Genomic DNA, 18211 nt, shown 5'->3' with positions numbered 1-18211 from the left:
GCAGTTTCAGAGAGGTTAGTCATAGATTCACGATAGATATTTACCTATAATCGCATAAAGCCTGCTAGGCTATGTGTGAAAACACACTTTTCAAAACAGGGGCGCTTCGAGTGTGGTGTTGGAATCTTGGACTCATTGTAAAGCATGGATTTGTTTTAACTTCACAGTGATCTCGGTACACTTTGTTGGTAGTGTTTAGTCATACATTACAATGTGTGAGAGTAAATTCTGCTGTCTACCAGTTGGCTATATGCTATTGTACAATATACAACATGTAGTATACTATGCTATGGTAGTAGTAGTAATAATAATCATAATAGTCATAATAATAGTAAGGTCTTACCTGTAGAATTCAAAATCAAATTTAGTCTGCTATATCACATGCTAAACTATGCTACCCTAGCCCACTCTCATACATAAATAGCCTCATACTCAAGCTTATCTTTATAATTGCCATAACCTAAGCCAACAAACAGGATTATGTTACTGGTTTTCTTAGTGCTCCTGTGGTGTTTAAATTAATCGTTTGAACCTCCTAGATCTTACCTAAGTGAACTACTACACATCCAAGTGTTCCAAATTGATATATGACAATATCTACTTTCGATCACGTGTCTTTGGCGACTTAGACGGATTGCGCGTCATCTTGCCTTCCTAAATTTCCCCCTTCTGCAGTTCGAATCCAAAACATCTATCTATAGTACGGAGTACGGGGGAAAGATGTTTAACTCGGTGAATCTGGGAAACTTCTGCTCCCAGACGCACAAAGACCGGACATCCGAGTTTGGGGACAGAACGGGCTGCGCCTCAAACATCTATCTCCCGAACTGCACCTACTACGTCCCCGAATTTTCCGCCGTCTCTACGTTTCTTCCACAGGCCTCGTCGCGACAGATAACCTACCCATATTCCTCAAATCTGCCTCACGTGCAGCCGGTACGGGAAGTTTCCTATGGATTGGACCCTTCTAGTAAATGGCACCATAGAAGCAATTATGCATCATGCTACTCTGGAGAGGATCTGGTGCACAGGGACTGTCTTCCGTCATCCACCATGACAGAAATGCTTATGAAAACGAACGAGAGTGTGTACAGTCATCACCACCACCACCACCACCATCCCAGCTCCAACCATTCCTCCACAGGGTTCTACCCCGGAGTGGGGAAAAACAACGTCCTCCCTCAAGGTTTCGACCGCTTTTTTGAGACCGCATACTGCGGCGCGGACAATCAGTCAGCAGAGAATTGTTTACATAAGAGCGAGTCTAGTAAACTGGAAACAGAGTCCCAGCAGCCAGCGGCTCTACTGGGCACCCCAGACCAGGACAAGGACCCAGAGGATGAGGAGGAACATACACATTCGGGCTCGTGTACTTCTTCAGCCACAAAGGACGGCAGTGCCAGCAAGAACAGCCACTCGAGTAGGTACCGAAGCTATAAATGAGGAAAGGTTAAGGGACTAGCCGAGTGTTTTGTCGGTCAGATTTTATGTGGAGTTTTATAAGCATTCAAAGGATTTTATTGTAACCTACAAAGCTCTTTCTTACAACGAGAATACTTTTTACGATGGGAAAGTCCTTTGAAAAAAAAGCATGTTATACACAGACGCTTCTATCTTAGAGTCCGTGAAATTTTAAGAGCGCGCTATTGTGACAAATGCTAACTTTGATCATGAACTTGCGTTGGGCATTTTAAGGGATTTTCTCCTTGGTCTGTCGTGAGTAAAAACCAATTGGGCAGAACATTGCTTTTGGTATCTTGTTAATTTTCTTTTAGCAGCTTGCATGCAAACTAACCCTACTAAAAGATGCTGGGAGATTATTAGCCTTGTGCACTTGGAGGCAAACTAGTATTCTTAATTCAGCTATTGACCATATGACAGGCTCTATAAGTATCCATCTAGGCTATTTATATGTATCTGGAGAAAAATTGAATCAGTCGTAGAGACTCGGTTATGTGTTTGTGTCCATATCTGGACCATGCTTGTGTCCGCAATGCAAGCTCTGTACCGCAGTATGAACAGTGTTGGGGAGTAGTGAACTACATGTAGGCTAGTTCAACTAGTAATTTCATTCAAATTTGCTGTAGCTTGGTCGTTGAAATAAATTCAAATCTTGGTACTGTTTTCAGTAGTTTATTACTGTTTTTACCATGTAGCGGTGTAGCTAAAATAAATGGTGGGTAAAGTAGGCAGGAATTTCCTTTCTTTTTCTGCAGCATACCAACTGCCGGACTTTCCCTTGAAACATAGTTTTGGGGTTAAATAAGCTAAATGACACATTATGTTAACATCTAACTCCAAGGTGACCTGTTCTTGTCATTTGTAGTCAGATTAAGGTATGATATTTTTTCATTAAGAAGTTTGCATGAAGTGAACTACTTTTTCAAAGTTACTCCAGTTAAGGTTGTATGTTTCTTAAGGGTATTTTTAGTGTATCTTAAATTATTCCAGTGTGAAGTAATTGATAGCTTGTTAAACTATATTTTCAAAGTAGCTTCCCCAACACTGAGTATGAAAACACATTCTGTCCAAATGTAGTCTATATAGCTTGTGTTTGTGTTAGCATCCAAGCTACATCTATGCGTATTGCATTTAGTTATGAATGGGTATGTGTAAATTGTGGTCAGTATGAACTGAGAACCCCTTTCCATTCGGTTAGCCCTGAGATATCTATGTCTGAATTTGCAGTGATTTATACACACACACCACACCACACCACACCACACACACACACACACACACACACACACACACACACACACACACACACACACACACACACACACACACACACACACACACACACACACACACACACACACACACACACACACACACACACACACACACACATTGGCGTCTGTTTGTGTAGCCTAATGTTGCACAATCAGAGCATTACTGTAGAGATGTTTTATGTCGTTGTACTTAGTCTTTTTCATGAGATTTTGACCACAACTGTGATGTATTGCCATTTTGAGAGCCATTTTATCTTTACAAGACGATTAATATCTCATATATATATATATAACAACATTTCAAACAACCATGAAGGAGTGTGCAAATGTATAGTTGAATTCCATGGGAATGCCCCGCAACCTGCAGCCATATACATTTTGTTATTGTATATTTATAATAAATAAACACATACTTAGAGGCTGTAAGTTGATATTCTTTGCACTTTGAGTGCGTGGGATAATTTAATAGTCTTTATGGCTGATTGTTTTCATATATTACGTGTTGGATGTTGACAGAATTGGTACCATTAAATTAATGCTTCTAGAAAAACCTGAATAGTGTATTCACAGAAAGAGCCTACGTACTTTATGTTGATGTTAATACGTGTTAGCTAGGCTACTTTAACTTCATGTGAATATCCGTTCGTGAATGACAAACTATTCCTTGAAACTTTCGTTGATCATGTCCTTCCTGTTTGATTACCCCAGGTACTCCTCGCACGAGGAAGAAGAGATGTCCATACTCCAAATTTCAGATTCGAGAATTGGAGCGGGAGTTCTTCTTTAACGTTTACATCAATAAAGAGAAACGGCTGCAGCTTTCCCGGATGCTGAACCTCACCGACCGACAGGTTAAAATCTGGTTTCAGAATCGAAGAATGAAAGAAAAGAAATTAAGCAGAGATCGTTTGCAATATTTTTCTGGAAACCCTCTATTGTGAGCATGTGAGGAGTGTTAAAGCAGAGGCCTAATGATTATAGTCAAAGGTCAACGACACTCTTTTCTCACTGAATTCTTATCACCAGTAATAAACAAAGTTCAAGTTACAAAAAAGAGCCCAGATCAGCAGCCACGTTGAGCAACTAAATATTATGATGAGGTTATTTCTATTTACAACATATGGGGTTTCGCTATGTATGCGTAATAAGCCGCCATTTTCCTGTAGCCTTCGTGCACAGAATAATTTCTATTTCAGATATAGGCCTACAGGTGATATAATAATCATTGATATGCCGTAGTTCATATGAATTTCCATGTATTTACCACGAATTTTAATTCTGTGTATTTACTTGTGCATTTCACAAGTATATTATTTGTTGAATATTAAATGTTACAACACAATTTGGAAGCAATGATAGGCCTGTATTGGATATTTAAAAATGTCTCTTCCCTCTGGTCTTTGTATAGGTATATGTATTGCCTATGTGTAGCCTACCATGAAACCACGATTCTCTTTTCGACTAGACTATTGAACACAAAATAGTATTTACAGGCTTCATTTTTGCCATTGAGAACTGTGACGTGTACAATTTGTATTGATGGTTTCCCTTGTACAGACTATGCAACTATGTGCATTCGTGATTGTAAATATGATTTCATTTTTCATTTCTCACCCCCTTTCGGTGCTGCTATTTTCTTTACACCGCCCAAACAAGCGGTGTACTTTAAAAGCTTTAATGTTAATGCTCCTTTAAATTATTTGCTTTATGCTCGGTGTTGGCTATGGAAGATGAGGAGGAAAATATGGAGCTGTGCCTGTGTATCATTATTATATAGATACCTATGAAATAAACAGACATATAGACAACAAACAGACTCTGGTGGATTTTGTCATAGATTTTATTATTGACCATGGCTATCTGCTGGTCATTTTCAAAGGGAAGTGATTAAGAGTGGTAGCCAATGGTTGAAAAGTATTGCCAAAACATCTGACTGCATTTGTGTCATAGATTTTATTTTTAACCATTAAGCCTATCCGATGTTAATTTTTAAGGGATTTGAGTGGGGTATTTCTCGGGGTATTTATGTATATCAACTATTGTCATCTAGGAATAGGCCTTCCCTTTTTATGCAAACATTTTCTGACAAAAAAAGTTGAGGGAGTGTGTTGTGGGACTGTCGAGGCGTACATTCATGTAGGAGTGCATATGTGAGCTTTTGCTCAAATATTGGTTAGACACAAACAACAACATGCAAACTAGGCTAAATTTCAGAAACGCAGAGAAAGAAAGAGGTACGGGATCCTTCTTTAGTGCCCACTAAATGGAATCGCCACTCTTGCAGTCTAGACACTGCCATAAAGACAAAGGCACTAAATTGACATTTTTTCTCTTAATTGCACCGTCTGTTCGGGGGGAATGGTGCTCACTTCCGCAGTAAATAGTAAACAAGTAAGACTGGCTGTCGGAACAAAAAAACTTGACAACTACACTGTTCAACCTGACCTCGGGCCGGTGTTGTGCACATACGACTGCATATATGATACACACACACATACACACACACAAACGCACACACGCACGCACACACACACACACTTTAGCCATATGGCAGACAGACATTTCTGATTAAAACGGACCCCTAAAATTAGATCTTGGAATTCCAGGTCAATGGTGGTAGGTGTATGTGCATATCTATAAATATCGAGGACATATCGAGGACATCACTGGTGTGTGACTGATTTGATAGATTTTGTGTGTGTGTGGATAGGCCTACGTGCCTGCGCCCGCGTGCTCACAGAGCATATGTCTATGGAAGATTGCACGTGTATGTATTAACTACAATTTATAATTAAAAGTAGTCTTTGAACTTCAATAATGTCAAGGCTTTCACCTCTAACCCGCTGCAATAAAGTGGAATCAAGGAGCCCCTTTTGCCCGGAAATTTGCGCAGGAGGGGTATCGACCAATGGGAGTGAGTGGGAACAGAAAAAGGAATGTGTAGAGAGTCCAACTTTGACCCCTCCCATTAAACTACAGCAGGTAACTTTTCCAGTTTTAGCACGCCCAGTAAATACAAATTATTGTCCCTGTAAAATGTATACGTTTTCACGCATGAGAAGTTTTATAACATGTTGGCATGAGCTTTAATACCTATTTCATATTTCCATCGTTTCTTGTGGAAAATAATGTATAGATAATGCATTTGGGTTATGTTCTTCTTTGAGAGGATGCAGAATTCCATTCAATTTTGTTATCTTTCTCGCTCTCTCTCTCTCTCTCTCTCTCTCTCTTTGTGTGTGTGTGTTTTTTCTATGTAACACACTACCCAGTCACCCTCCAGAATGAAGCTGAGGGCGGAAGAGGGGGATGTTGTTTGTGACAGGAGATGAGGAGGGAGATGCTAGAAGGCAGAGATCAAGGCTAGAAGACTTCACTTGTCACACCCACCAACCTTGGCCCTGGGACGATGACGTCGGTAATTTGTTGGATTTCTTTGCCACACATATTCACCGTCCTCTGCAGAGGCTCGAGGCTCCTCAAACTGCCTATCAACCACAGGGGGCCAGAATTCACCCCGGAATGTGTTGGTCGCACAATGGGAGAGCATTGTTTTGTTTCCTTTCCTTCAATAGGCTTTATAAAGTTATAGGACACTAGAAACATCATGTTATTATTTTGATGGATGCTTTTATTCATACGTCATTAAAATGTAGGCCTACATGGAATCTTCGATATTGAATTACATTTTATTTTGTTTTAGTTGTCTTATAGTTTTAATGTGATGGTCGTGGTTGATCCTGAGAAACGACGAGAGAAGGGATACTATGCAGCCGGCGGTTGGTTCAGTTGAGCTGATCCCGTTGGGCGCTTGGCTATTAGGAAGGAAAATGGCGGGTCTGTCACAGACGAACGCAAAGAGACGGCCAGGAGAATGGCATTTCGTAAGAGCAAGTACATAGCAGGTGATTCAATAATGTTGAAAAGGAACTAACCTAACAAATAGCGAAATCTTGAATGACTCTTTTCGAAGTGATAGTAGCTAATGGTTATTTGAATGGATTCTATGGCATTTTAGGCACCGATCAAATAATTAGAATGTATGTGTTTTTGACTCCATGTATGTGTCATTGTTATGGTTTATGTGTTTTGTGAGTACTGAAGGACTATTTACTTTCTTTGGTGTTTTTAACATTCCTTTATCTTATCCATACATGGTTTCAGTTGGGAAGTATAAATATATTGTCTAAATTACGTTTCGTTGTAATTAAAGGTGGATTTCTTGAAAATATGTTTGTGCTCAATCATTTTCTCCACATTTTAGTCAGGTGCTATGTCAGGACTAGTTAAATAAAGGTTAAATAAAAATAAATAAATAAAAATAAACGTGGTTTATAATAGGAGCGCAGTGTTTTGAAAGCACAAGCCCGCGCTATCAAGTTCCTCAGAGTGTAACTTGTTAAAGGCCTAGATTTTGAAAATAATTCTGCAATGAGTTCTTACGTGAAGGGAGATGACGCACTCAACATATATCCTCTTGCATAAACAAATGAACGGGTGCTTACAACCAACAAATAGATTACATCAAAAATGAAAAATGTCCATATTGATACAAATTACAATTGAATATTCGTTTTGCAATGTGTTCTCGCCATAGTGATTTCCAATGTACATGCGCTTATACGTACATAGGTGGCTTGCCTTCCCCCTATGTGATGAAAGCCCAAAGCTGTAGATATACAGTAGCCTACGTCGAAGAAACTAACCTGCGGTCCCTTGTGTGGTCGTAACCATATTGGAATGTAATATAATATCAATGTGTGCTTTCCGATTACCACCTTTGATTTATAATTGTCTTTAAGAAGCTACATGCCTCAGCCATACATTCCCACATTCACAGAGTGTGGACGTCTGCTTGCAAGGAGCTCAACCTCGTTACATCAAATTGGAAAGATATATCATGGTGGTCATGGCGGCCTGCAATGCAAACTAGTTTTGGCGTCCCTCGGTCTCTATATGCTCAATATGGGAAGGGGATGGGCGGTTTATGCGTAATCCTGAATGTGGGTAGCCTGTCTGTTTTCTTTACTCGGCATGATGGTAAATATGTTAGTAGACTGAATAAAGTTTAAAGACGTAAAACATAAATGTGCCGGTGCTTATTTTATACTAAATACAAATCAACAACTATTTAGTAATATAACGAATGGAAAGGACATACCTACGAGCAAATGAAACGTACCCCTACGTCTGTGTGTGCGCGCACGCTTAAGTAAGTAGGCCTATACATACGTGCGTACATCTCACGTCAGAATTAGACGTGTTCCAATGTTCCTCAAACGCCAAAATTTCGAGGTAGATAGAGTAAGGTACAACTCACACACACGCATTCAGCATTTTCACTCAAGGTTATGACATCGGTATTACACACATGCATGTCATGATTTCAGGATGCTGGTTTCAGTTTGCAAACTTAATAGCCTCCTAAAGGTGACATTACAGCAGCATTTAACATTATCTCTCTATCACAAAACAATAAAAACCCATTTGGGAATACTTTTTCATTTTATAGAATATAATATAATGCCATACCCATAGAGAATGATAGAGGCCTCTAGTGGCCAAAAGGCCATATCAGCATGGGCTCCCTGTTGGAGTCATGTCCAACTGGGTCATCAGGAGGGATAAGAAATAGTAATGAAGAAAACGGACTACTTCAAAATGGAGATGCTCATGCTGTCACAGGTGCTTAATGGCACAGATTCAAAGATGAGTCCTCGAGGTCATACCCCAGGTTCCATTTATGTGAAAACAAGAAAAGTGGTTTTAATGGAAATTGTAAGATCATAAACATAATATCCCTTTTTTTCCATATATGTGTACAATTATACTATGTTGGTGCACTAAACTTACTCTAAAAATGAAACATTGTTTACATGTAGTTGCTTGTGTGTGGGTAATGTTCAGAACGAAATCAAGACACACAAAAATAACGTTTAGCCTACAGGCTGCATGCCATTGAAGAGCATACATGGACAAAAATAGCATTTTTATTGTAAATTTCAGTGTTAGATATTGTTAACATATTCTGAGACATATGAATACAAAAATTGAATTCTAGCTTTAGAATGGAAGACTGTGAGGCCTAGATTCAATCAGATCAAGCGCTAACCGGTGATAGCAGACACCTGCATAGCAGATGTTTTGGTGGTTTTGGAGGTGTAGCTGCGTTGGAGCTGTCAAAACGGTGAGCAGCTGCTCTTGGGATCATTGTACCGAAAACACACCCACCTCACTCGCGTTAGAAGTTCAGAATGAGAAAGTTTAGGCGTTATACAAATAATGACGCTCAAATTGAAATTCCTTAAACGAAATAATGAAGGTTTCTATCATCCTAATGGAGGTGTAGATTACATCTCACATTCCAGGGTTCCATCTTGTAAACAAGGCCACATGGATTTGCCAGGAGCCGCTTGTGAATTTGATAGCTCTAACTCAGTTCCACCTCGGACAACGCCAAAACAACCCCAATACAGATGTTGGCTAAAGCGGATCTGATTGAAGAGACCCCTGGATTCAATTTCTAACAAGATGGTGAAATGATGGGCAGGTGAGGAAACCAATCAAAACAGTCTGGTATTACATCTAGCGTTTAGTGGTTGGTGGAGAAATATCAGCATTCTCCACAGCCTATATGTATTAGCATAATCTTCCTATTTGAAATAGGCCACAGCATTTAGCTAATATTATTTATTTTAGGTGAAAATGGCCTTGGCATCACACCATTCAATATACATAAACATGAATAATGTACATGAATTTCTGTTAGGCTATTAGCTAGACTATTTGTTACTTGCTTCGAAATTAATCAAAGCGTCTCTAATTGTCAATATGCTTAAACCTTTTTCATCCGGTTCGTTTGAACTTTTTGCTATGCAACTGAAATTGCTCTGGTGTTATCTGAATTAGATTTAAGGAACAGAAGAAGTCGTGGGCCGATGGGCCAGACTTAAACAACCTCGAAATTCACGGACACGTTTCATTCAACGTTCCAATTCAAATGAGACATAGGCCTAGTAACCATTGTTACATTTTTGCATCAGTTTAGAATACAAGACGTGCAAAGTCTGATAATCCCTATTTATCATTGCTCGTGATGAAATGACATTTTTAAAAAAGAGGTAGGATTGCCCCTTTCATCATAAAGCGTCATAGCCAACACACGAGCAATAACAACACTCAACACACAAGGGGCCCTGCATTGTTTGGCAGTAGTTGCTAAACCTGGTAGCCTACTGTTTGTCGATGTCACTGTATTACCTTAGTAATGGGAATATCAATCGTGTTGAGGATATATATTCGAGTATAAAACAACAAAACACTAGACATATGCCTTATGGAGAGCCATTTTCATAGGACTTCGGCTGAAAAAACTATGCGCATCTTTTTGATTCTGGTGTTGACTCACACTGTGAAGGTGATTCAAAATAAGGAAACACAATATTAACATGCAAACCGTCCAGCATATAGGATTTTTATACTCGTCGACATTTTAACTTCAAAACAATATGTGAATAGGAATTTTAAAAAACATGAATTCAAAATAAAATGTTAGTTTCGACTTGGTTTATCAATATCAGAAAACATGAACTAGAGCCCTATTGTTATGCAACGTTTTAAATGCTAGAACGTTATTTTCATGGGGAAACTATAGAATACCGTACCGTACACTCTGTGAAAAAAGGTTCTGGGTAGAAGCAAAAAGGTTATATTGCTTGCTTCATATATGGCACCCTAAAGGTTCTATACAGAACCCTTTAGTAGGGTTCTTTGATCAGAACCCCATGGCTTCTTCTTCACTGAACCAAAACGGGTTCCACATAGAACCTTTGGGTTCCATTTGGGTTCTTTAATGGAATGAATCGATATAGAACGTTTGGGAACCCAATTCGGTTATATATTGAACCTTAAGGGGTGCCATATATGAAGCAAGCATAGAACCGTTTTTGGTTATATCCAGATGTGTTTTTTTCTAAGAATGGGTATAAATAAAAGAATATAGTATATATATATATATAACAACATATATATTCGCAATAGATTTAAGAATATCTGAGTCGACGCTTCAATTAGTACTAAATTAAAAAACCTACACAAATGTCTGCTTAATAGTCTATATGTACACATGAAATTACACTTGATATTTGTCTAGAAAAGTTCTGGTCCTTTGTCTTCAATAAACAATTTACACGTGGCATACATTTTTCTCCCTCAGTTTGATATCACGCCTGCATTTATATGAATGACATATTACACACGAATTACAAACGACTTGGAGTGGAAAAGAAAGGCCAGAACTATAATAATCCTTGATATCATTTTAAACCTAAAGAAAAAGATTTTGCCACCAACCATTCTTTATAGACTCCTGATAAATTGTAGATGGATCATAGAGGTCATATTTAATTGAATGTTCAAGCTTTTGGTGATTAAAAAAACACCTAAATATGCTTAGGCGTTACTAGGACTTCTAGGAGTACACATACAAGGAATAGCACTACCGTACAATGCTCTAGAAAAATAGGGCTGCTAAAGTAATTAAAGACAAAAATACACTTTGGAATACTCACATTGGTTAACATTTTAAATAGATTTTAATCGAACAAACGTTCTTGTGCAACTGCTGGTGCAACAACGACTAGCTACAGTTATTTGATTGTATAGGTTAGCTTAATGCAAAGTCTACCTCTTATGAAAATCAGTTTGCCTAACAAGTCTAGGCCTACTCGAGAGTGGGGCTGATAATATGTACGTCCATTGGATTGTCTTAATGTATTGACGAATACCAGAACGAAGTGACTTTCCTATAGTGGCGTTTGCAGCGACTTCCAAGAAATAATCATATTTATCGAATTATTTGCGCGGTCTTGTTTTTATGTTAGCCTATCTTAACGATTACTTATTGAACTATATTTCATTTCGGCTATACCCACGTAACTGATTGCAAAATATTTTCTCCACCCCTTTGTTCCTTCTTCCCGTGGCTTTTCCCCCTAAATCCCTCCGCTAGGTAGCGCCCTTTCACCGTGCAAAAATCCATTTATTTAACAACTTGACCGCTTTGACGTCACCTTAGTCTGGAGCGTCAATGCCACTTCCACGCCGCTATTGGTCTGAAAATCACATGACATGGTGCTCCAAGAATCCATAATTATGTTGCTGATATTTTTGGCTCCAAAAAGTTGTCAGTGTCCTACTGTCCTTATTCTCCTCGAGAAAAACCGTTACCACAGGAACACAAAAGACACCAACAACACCAACAATAAAAAATAATGTCATGCCAGGATAACATTGCTGCGGGTCATTTCCTGATGGATTCTTTGATGGGAGGATCATCTTCTTCCTATAGAGGCGAGGGCTTCTCCAGCAGCAACCCAGGAATGTACATCCACTCGGCTGCATCTGAGTATGGATGCTCAATGATGAGACATTTTGGAGTAGTTGGATCGCCCCTTCCCAAAAAAGACGAGGTTCCTCCGAGTAGCCACCCTCTCGGCTCCTACCAAGATGCGCTTTACCTGTCATCCCAACTGGGCACTTGGACCTCTGTTTCTAAAACTAACAGTGACGAGCAACCTGTTGCCCAGTCCAGTTTACAACCGTGTTCGTTTCCAATCGACAACGTCAAAAAGGAGGCGTTCTGTTGTCTGTATCAGGGTGACAGTAGCAGCAGGGCTAATACGGACAATACAGAGTCGGCTACTTACATTCGGCTTGGGAACAATAGCAGCAGCCAGACGGACCAAACCGCTGTCTCGGAGGTGTCCGAATGTTATGGAGGAGTAAGAGGGGTATACCCAGGAGAGAGCAGGGGACAGCGAGAGGAGCAGTTCGGGACAGGCTTTGCGTCTTTGGCCCCGGTGACGACATCTGTTGAATCACCAAGAGAATCAACGGTTAACAAATCTACGCAGGAGAAAGTTAGCGAGGAAACAGGCATCGAAGAGGAAGAACAGCGAAAGCGCAAGAAAGAAGAGAGTGCAAAGACTGACAGTTGTTCTGATAACTCTGACGAATTGAAAGGTAATCCAGAAAGCTCCCACCCCCCACTCTCTCTCTCTCCTTCTCTCTCCCTCACGCACACGCACGCGCGCGCACGCACACACACACACACACACACACACACACACACACACACACACACACACACACACACACATAGTGCAATGTACTTACAATCCTACAATAAAGCCTCTGCTAGAGAGTATACTAAAATATCCTCTGCATGCATATCATTCAGTGTTTGCGTTTTTATATTGTTGGTTTGCTACTGTATATCTACGCTATGTATATATCGGAGACATTCTGAACAGGCCTAACAGGCCTTGCAGGGGTTACTGTGGCGACGGCACTTATCACCTTTCTATTTAATGTGCGAAGGTGAGTTGGGCAGTTATCATTGAAATTAACAAGATCACACACTCATAACGCGCGTGCACCGTAAAACATATAGACCAGACAAACACACACACACGCCTCAATTTCCATAATTACTGTTTTTGGTAAAACAGTGTAGGCCTGCGATTTACTTTTTAGATTGAAAAAACATTCATAAAGATGGAGAGGTAATACTACTTTCCTTACAGATCTTTGATTGAGAAAAGGCTTAAACGGCATTTTAATTATTATGGTGGATAGATAGCGTATACAAGGAAACACAAATGGTGAATATATATATATATATATATATATATATATATATATATATATATATATATATATATATATATATATATATATTGTTAACGAATGTTCAATGTATTATTATTATAATTATTATGATTATACAACTAAGATTCAACAAAACAACCATTAAAATGCAACCATCATTACAGTCCCCATAACATTCCAGTTTATGCTGCTACACTGCTTAAAAAAAGATCCATTGTTTGTTTTCTCAACAGTGTCGACTACATATTTTCCGGTACCGCTATTTGTAGGCTAAATGCGCAACACGTCGGGTTATTTTAACCGCTACAATGTAGCCTTCCTTTTGGTATTATGGACCATTCATTAACCCTATATTATTCCCTTTGCGTCGTCTTTTAGGAGCGAAATAAGACCGTTGATAATCCAGAGATGCCCTTCTTATATTCTCCTCTTTTGTTTGAATTAATTTCATCAATCGTTTAAAAAGGTTTGGCATTTAATAGGCAATCGAAGAGTAGGAATAACAAACATGTTATCCATGTACCCTGAAATATGGAATATGCGTAATTAATTATTAAACTATTTCCAATCTAATTTGCGTGTCCGTATAGCCTCAAACCACATAAAGGCTACATGGTGTCTGGGCTTGTAAAGTTCCCCTATAGCCTCAAACCACATAAAGGCTACATGGTGTCTGGGCTTGTAAAGTTCCCCTATAGCCTCAAACCACATAAAGGCTACATGGTGTCTGGGCTTGTAAAGTTCCCCTATAGCCTCAAACCACATAAAGGCTACATGGTGTCTGGGCTTGTAAAGTTCCCCTATAGCCTCAAACCACATAAAGGCTACATGGTGTCTGGGCTTGTAAAGTTCCCCTATAGCCTCAAACCACATAAAGGCTACATGGTGTCTGGGCTTGTAAAGTTCCCCTATAGCCTCAAACCACATAAAGGCTACATGGTGTCTGGGCTTGTATAGTTAGCCTCAAACCACATAAAGGCTACATGGTGTCCTCAAACCACATAAAGGCTATATGGTGTCTGGGCTTGTATAGTTCCCCTATAGCCTCAAACCACATAAAGGCTACATGGTGTCTGGGCTTGTATAGTTCCCCTATAGCCTCAAACCACATAAAGGCTATATGGTGTCTGGGCTTGTATAGTTCCCCTATAGCCTCAAACCACATAAAGGCTATATGGTGTCTGGGCCTGTATAGTTCCCCTATAGCCTCAAACCACATAAAGGCTATATGGTGTCTGGGCTTGTAAAGTTCCCCTATAGCCTCAAACCACATAAAGGCTACATGGTGTCTGGGCTTGTAAAGTTCCCCTATAGCCTCGAACCAGATAAAGGCTATATGGTGTCTGGGCTTGTAAAGTTCCCCTATAGCCTCGAACCAGATAAAGGCTACATGGTGTCTGGGCTTGTAAAGTTCCCCTATAGCCTCGAACCAGATAAAGGCTATATGGTGTCTGGGCTTGTAAAGTTCCCCTATAGCCTCGAACCAGATAAAGGCTATATGGTGTCTGGGCTTGTAAAGTTCCCCTATAGCCTCGAACCAGATAAAGGCTATATGGTGTCTGGGCTTGTAAAGTTCCCCTATAGCCTCGAACCAGATAAAGGCTATATGGTGTCTGGGCTTGTAAAGTTCCCCTATAGCCTCGAACCAGATAAAGGCTATATGGTGTCTGGGCTTGTATAGTTCCCCTATAGCCTCAAACCACATAAAGGCTACATGGTGTCTGGGCTTGTATATTGTCTGTAGGCCTATAGCACATAAAGGCTACATGGTGTCTGGGCTTGTATATTGTCTGTAGGCCTATAGCACATAAAGGCAACATGGTGTCTGGGCTTGTATATTGTCTGTAGGCCTATAGCACATAAAGGCTACATGGTGTCTGGGCTTGTATATTGTCTGTAGGCCTATAGCACATAAAGGCTACATGGTGTCTGGGCTTGTATATTGTCTGTAGGCCTATAGCACATAAAGGCTACATGGTGTCTGGGCTTGTATATTGTCTGTAGGCCTATAGCACATAAAGGCTACATGGTGTCTGGGCTTGTATATTGTCTGTAGGCCTATAGCACAGGGACAGACACTGTAGAATCCCGTCAAAATAAATAGGCCTAAATTATGTTTCAATTTTAACTATTTATATTTTCGTTCCAAGCGTTCCAAGAAAGTAAAAAAATAGGTACTTATTAAACCCGTGTATTTAAAGAGCGTGGACATTTGATTCAAGCTCAAGAACTTGAATGTGCATTTGAGATAAAGACTGGCAGAGACCGTCCAGACATTGCGGTGCGGCAGTGCAGACCTGACGCAGACCAATTGGAATGCAGTATTTCTGATATAGTCTGCCTTGAACATGGAAGTAGACCTTCAGTAGGCCTATGCTCACCTTTTCCATGTTTTTATGTCTACAGATGATTTTACATTGGAAAATGCTCCAGGAAACTGGTTAAAAGCCAAAACTGGACGGAAGAAGAGATGCCCGTACACGAAGCATCAGACGCTCGAGCTGGAAAAGGAGTTCTTGTTTAACATGTATCTGTCTCGCGAGCGCCGTCTGGAGATCAGTAAGAGTATCGATCTGACCGATAGACAGGTAAAGATCTGGTTCCAGAACCGAAGGATGAAGCTCAAGAAACTCAATAGTGAAAGTCGGGGTCGGGATCATCTTATGGCGGCCTACAACTTCACCTGAAATTATATTATCTATAAAACCCTTCCATTTACACACACACACACACACACACACACACACACACACACACACACACACACACACACACACACACACACACACACACACACACACACACACACACACACACACAGTATTCCGTCACGACTTTATGAAGGAAGGACTTCAGCACTTGAGTTTGCCTTTCAACACATGAACATTAAATAGCGGTGCCGTTTCCATTGTTATAAAAAGCAAACATATAAGCGAAGGCCTGTAATGAACACCAACACTCAAGCAGCTTAGAACTGCGGGAATGAAAAAAGACTTTGTTTTGTTTGTTCTTGAGCAATGTCCTCTTACTCCCTAGCTTCATCGTGTTGCCTTTAGTTTTCTGCTGCTATGTGTCATAGGCTATTCTTGCACTGGACTTTTTGCATCCACATTGTTGCTCGCGTCATATTTGTCCCGTTGATTATTCCCATAGAAAATAGAGTTTGTCCTTCCCCTTATTATCCATTTGGCACTATGTTAAGAGAGAGAGAGAGAGAAAAAGAGAGGGAATGAGAGAGAGGCTGCGGATAAGAGAAATTGGGAAGATCATGGCCGTTTTAATAGAAGAGAGAGACCATTACGTTGATTTAATTATTATCCAGGTGAGCACAGTAAGTCAAGGTCATAAAATTCTAACGTCAGAATCGTCTCGTGGTAGAAGCGCACAGCTAGGGGTGGATTTTATGATCTGCAAATATAATGTGCTAGCTGGCTGCTGCAGTTAAGATGCATCGTTTAAAGGTGTGTGGAGGAGAGGAGGGACAGGCTACTCTACACATAGGAGAGGGTCTGCTATGCCTACTGGATAGAACGAATGCGCTCGGGGGGTTCCCTCTGCTATGGAGGCAGGCTGCAGCCTTCTATTGTGGATACCGCATCTCAGCAACAAAGGAAACAGATGGATGATTATCAACAACAATTACAACGACAACAAGGACAGCATGGATAAATGAGGACCACGACGACAGAGGGTGTGTGAGGAAATGCAAGGTAGGACACAAATAGATATTTATTCTGCTGTTATTTTGAGATGAGTAGCCTATGTCTGCCGGTTGCTCAGCCAAAGGCACTTGGTTGACAGCTCTTGTTATTGCTGCTACTGGTCTTGTCTTTCATGTCTACATGATTGCCATTTCTGGAGACGTTAGAACAGTTTATGACATATTCTGATGTTCTTCAGCATTTTGTCTAACGAGCTTTCCCTTTTATTGGTTCGGCCTTTTTAGACACCATGTATTATTCTTATATTAATAGTTTACACGATAAGCCTATTTAGGATAGCATGAGAGAGGCAAGAATATCATTCGGGTAATAGCTATGTTATAAAATCCTTACTTGGCTTTGAATATTTTTGCTGTTTATTTCGTTTCCCTTCCGGTTGGAACACCACGTCTCGCGCAGCTGAAGCGTGGTTTAGGTAGTTTCATGTTGTTGGGATTCGCTTCCTGGCTCCGCAACAAGAAACTGCCTTGATTACGTCAGTTCGTCTTCATCAAGGGCGACACTTTCCTTTAAATTACACCCTAGGCTCTGACTGAAATCATCACAAATGGCATTGTAAATGAACTGGAGCTTTAATAGCCGGGACGGACACTTTTTCTCCCCTGCTCTCATGTTTGTGGCGGGCTGTAAAAAGTACTCTAGCTTCTCAGATGGAGAATGAGTTGTAAACGACATGGGGTAGACGTTAGACCGCTATTGTTGCCTTATCATTTTGTTCCTGGTTTTTGGTTAGGTTTCCCCTGATTTTGGTTTAGGTTGGGTTTTGGTTTCTAGACCATGAAATGATGGGAATGTCCTTTACAGGCTTAGCTTGGTCGGCCACCATCTAAAGATCACGTGGCTATCAGGCCAGCCAGCCAAATGTTGACATAATTTAGTTTTCTTTTCTCTAAAATGTGTAAAATATTATTGATCTTAAAGCTGGAAACAATGTATTCATGTGGGCTCTTTAATCTTCTTCTGAATATAAGTTTTCGTTGGTACACATTGTCCAGTATTTTTCTGATTGTGGCACTGTGGGTTAACAGAATGGACCTTTGAATATCCCGTAGGTTTTGCTGACCTGTAACGCATTTGCCACCT

General features: G+C 40.2%; 2 protein-coding genes across 2 annotated transcripts; both read left to right on the top strand.

Moving 5' to 3' along the window:
- The first annotated feature begins 616 nt into the window (after positions 1 to 616).
- On the top strand, positions 617 to 4547 carry LOC112235474 (homeobox protein Hox-C11a). Its single transcript, XM_024403925.2, has 2 exons — positions 617 to 1420; positions 3444 to 4547. The coding sequence occupies exons 1-2, from the start codon at positions 721 to 723 to the stop codon at positions 3674 to 3676; spliced, it is 933 nt and encodes a 310-aa protein (XP_024259693.1). The 5' UTR covers positions 617 to 720; the 3' UTR covers positions 3677 to 4547.
- A 7372-nt stretch (positions 4548 to 11919) lies between these two features.
- Positions 11920 to 16118, top strand: LOC112235470 (homeobox protein Hox-C10a-like). The gene is made up of 2 exons (XM_042299621.1): positions 11920 to 12758; positions 15813 to 16118. Exons 1-2 carry the CDS (start codon positions 12008 to 12010, stop codon positions 16091 to 16093), a joined length of 1032 nt encoding a protein of 343 aa, XP_042155555.1. The 5' UTR covers positions 11920 to 12007; the 3' UTR covers positions 16094 to 16118.
- The last annotated feature ends 2093 nt before the right edge of the window (positions 16119 to 18211 follow it).

The sequence above is a fragment of the Oncorhynchus tshawytscha genome, linkage group LG16 (genome assembly GCF_018296145.1).
Source record: "Oncorhynchus tshawytscha isolate Ot180627B linkage group LG16, Otsh_v2.0, whole genome shotgun sequence".
NCBI classification, from domain to species: Eukaryota; Metazoa; Chordata; class Actinopteri; order Salmoniformes; family Salmonidae; genus Oncorhynchus; species Oncorhynchus tshawytscha.
This window is presented reverse-complemented; position numbering and strand designations above follow the sequence as displayed.

What these genes read in the sequence shown, in the direction of transcription:
- LOC112235470 (XM_042299621.1), top strand. Translation starts at nt 12,008, where the DNA reads ATGTCATGCCAGGATAACATTGCTGCGGGTCATTTCCTGATGGATTCT. An exon ending in TAACTCTGACGAATTGAAAG is followed by an intron (nt 12,759 to 15,812) that starts GTAATCCAGAAA and finishes TTATGTCTACAG; the next exon opens with ATGATTTTACATTGGAAAAT.
- LOC112235474 (XM_024403925.2), top strand. Translation starts at nt 721, where the DNA reads ATGTTTAACTCGGTGAATCTGGGAAACTTCTGCTCCCAGACGCACAAA. An exon ending in CAGCAAGAACAGCCACTCGA is followed by an intron (nt 1,421 to 3,443) that starts GTAGGTACCGAA and finishes TGATTACCCCAG; the next exon opens with GTACTCCTCGCACGAGGAAG.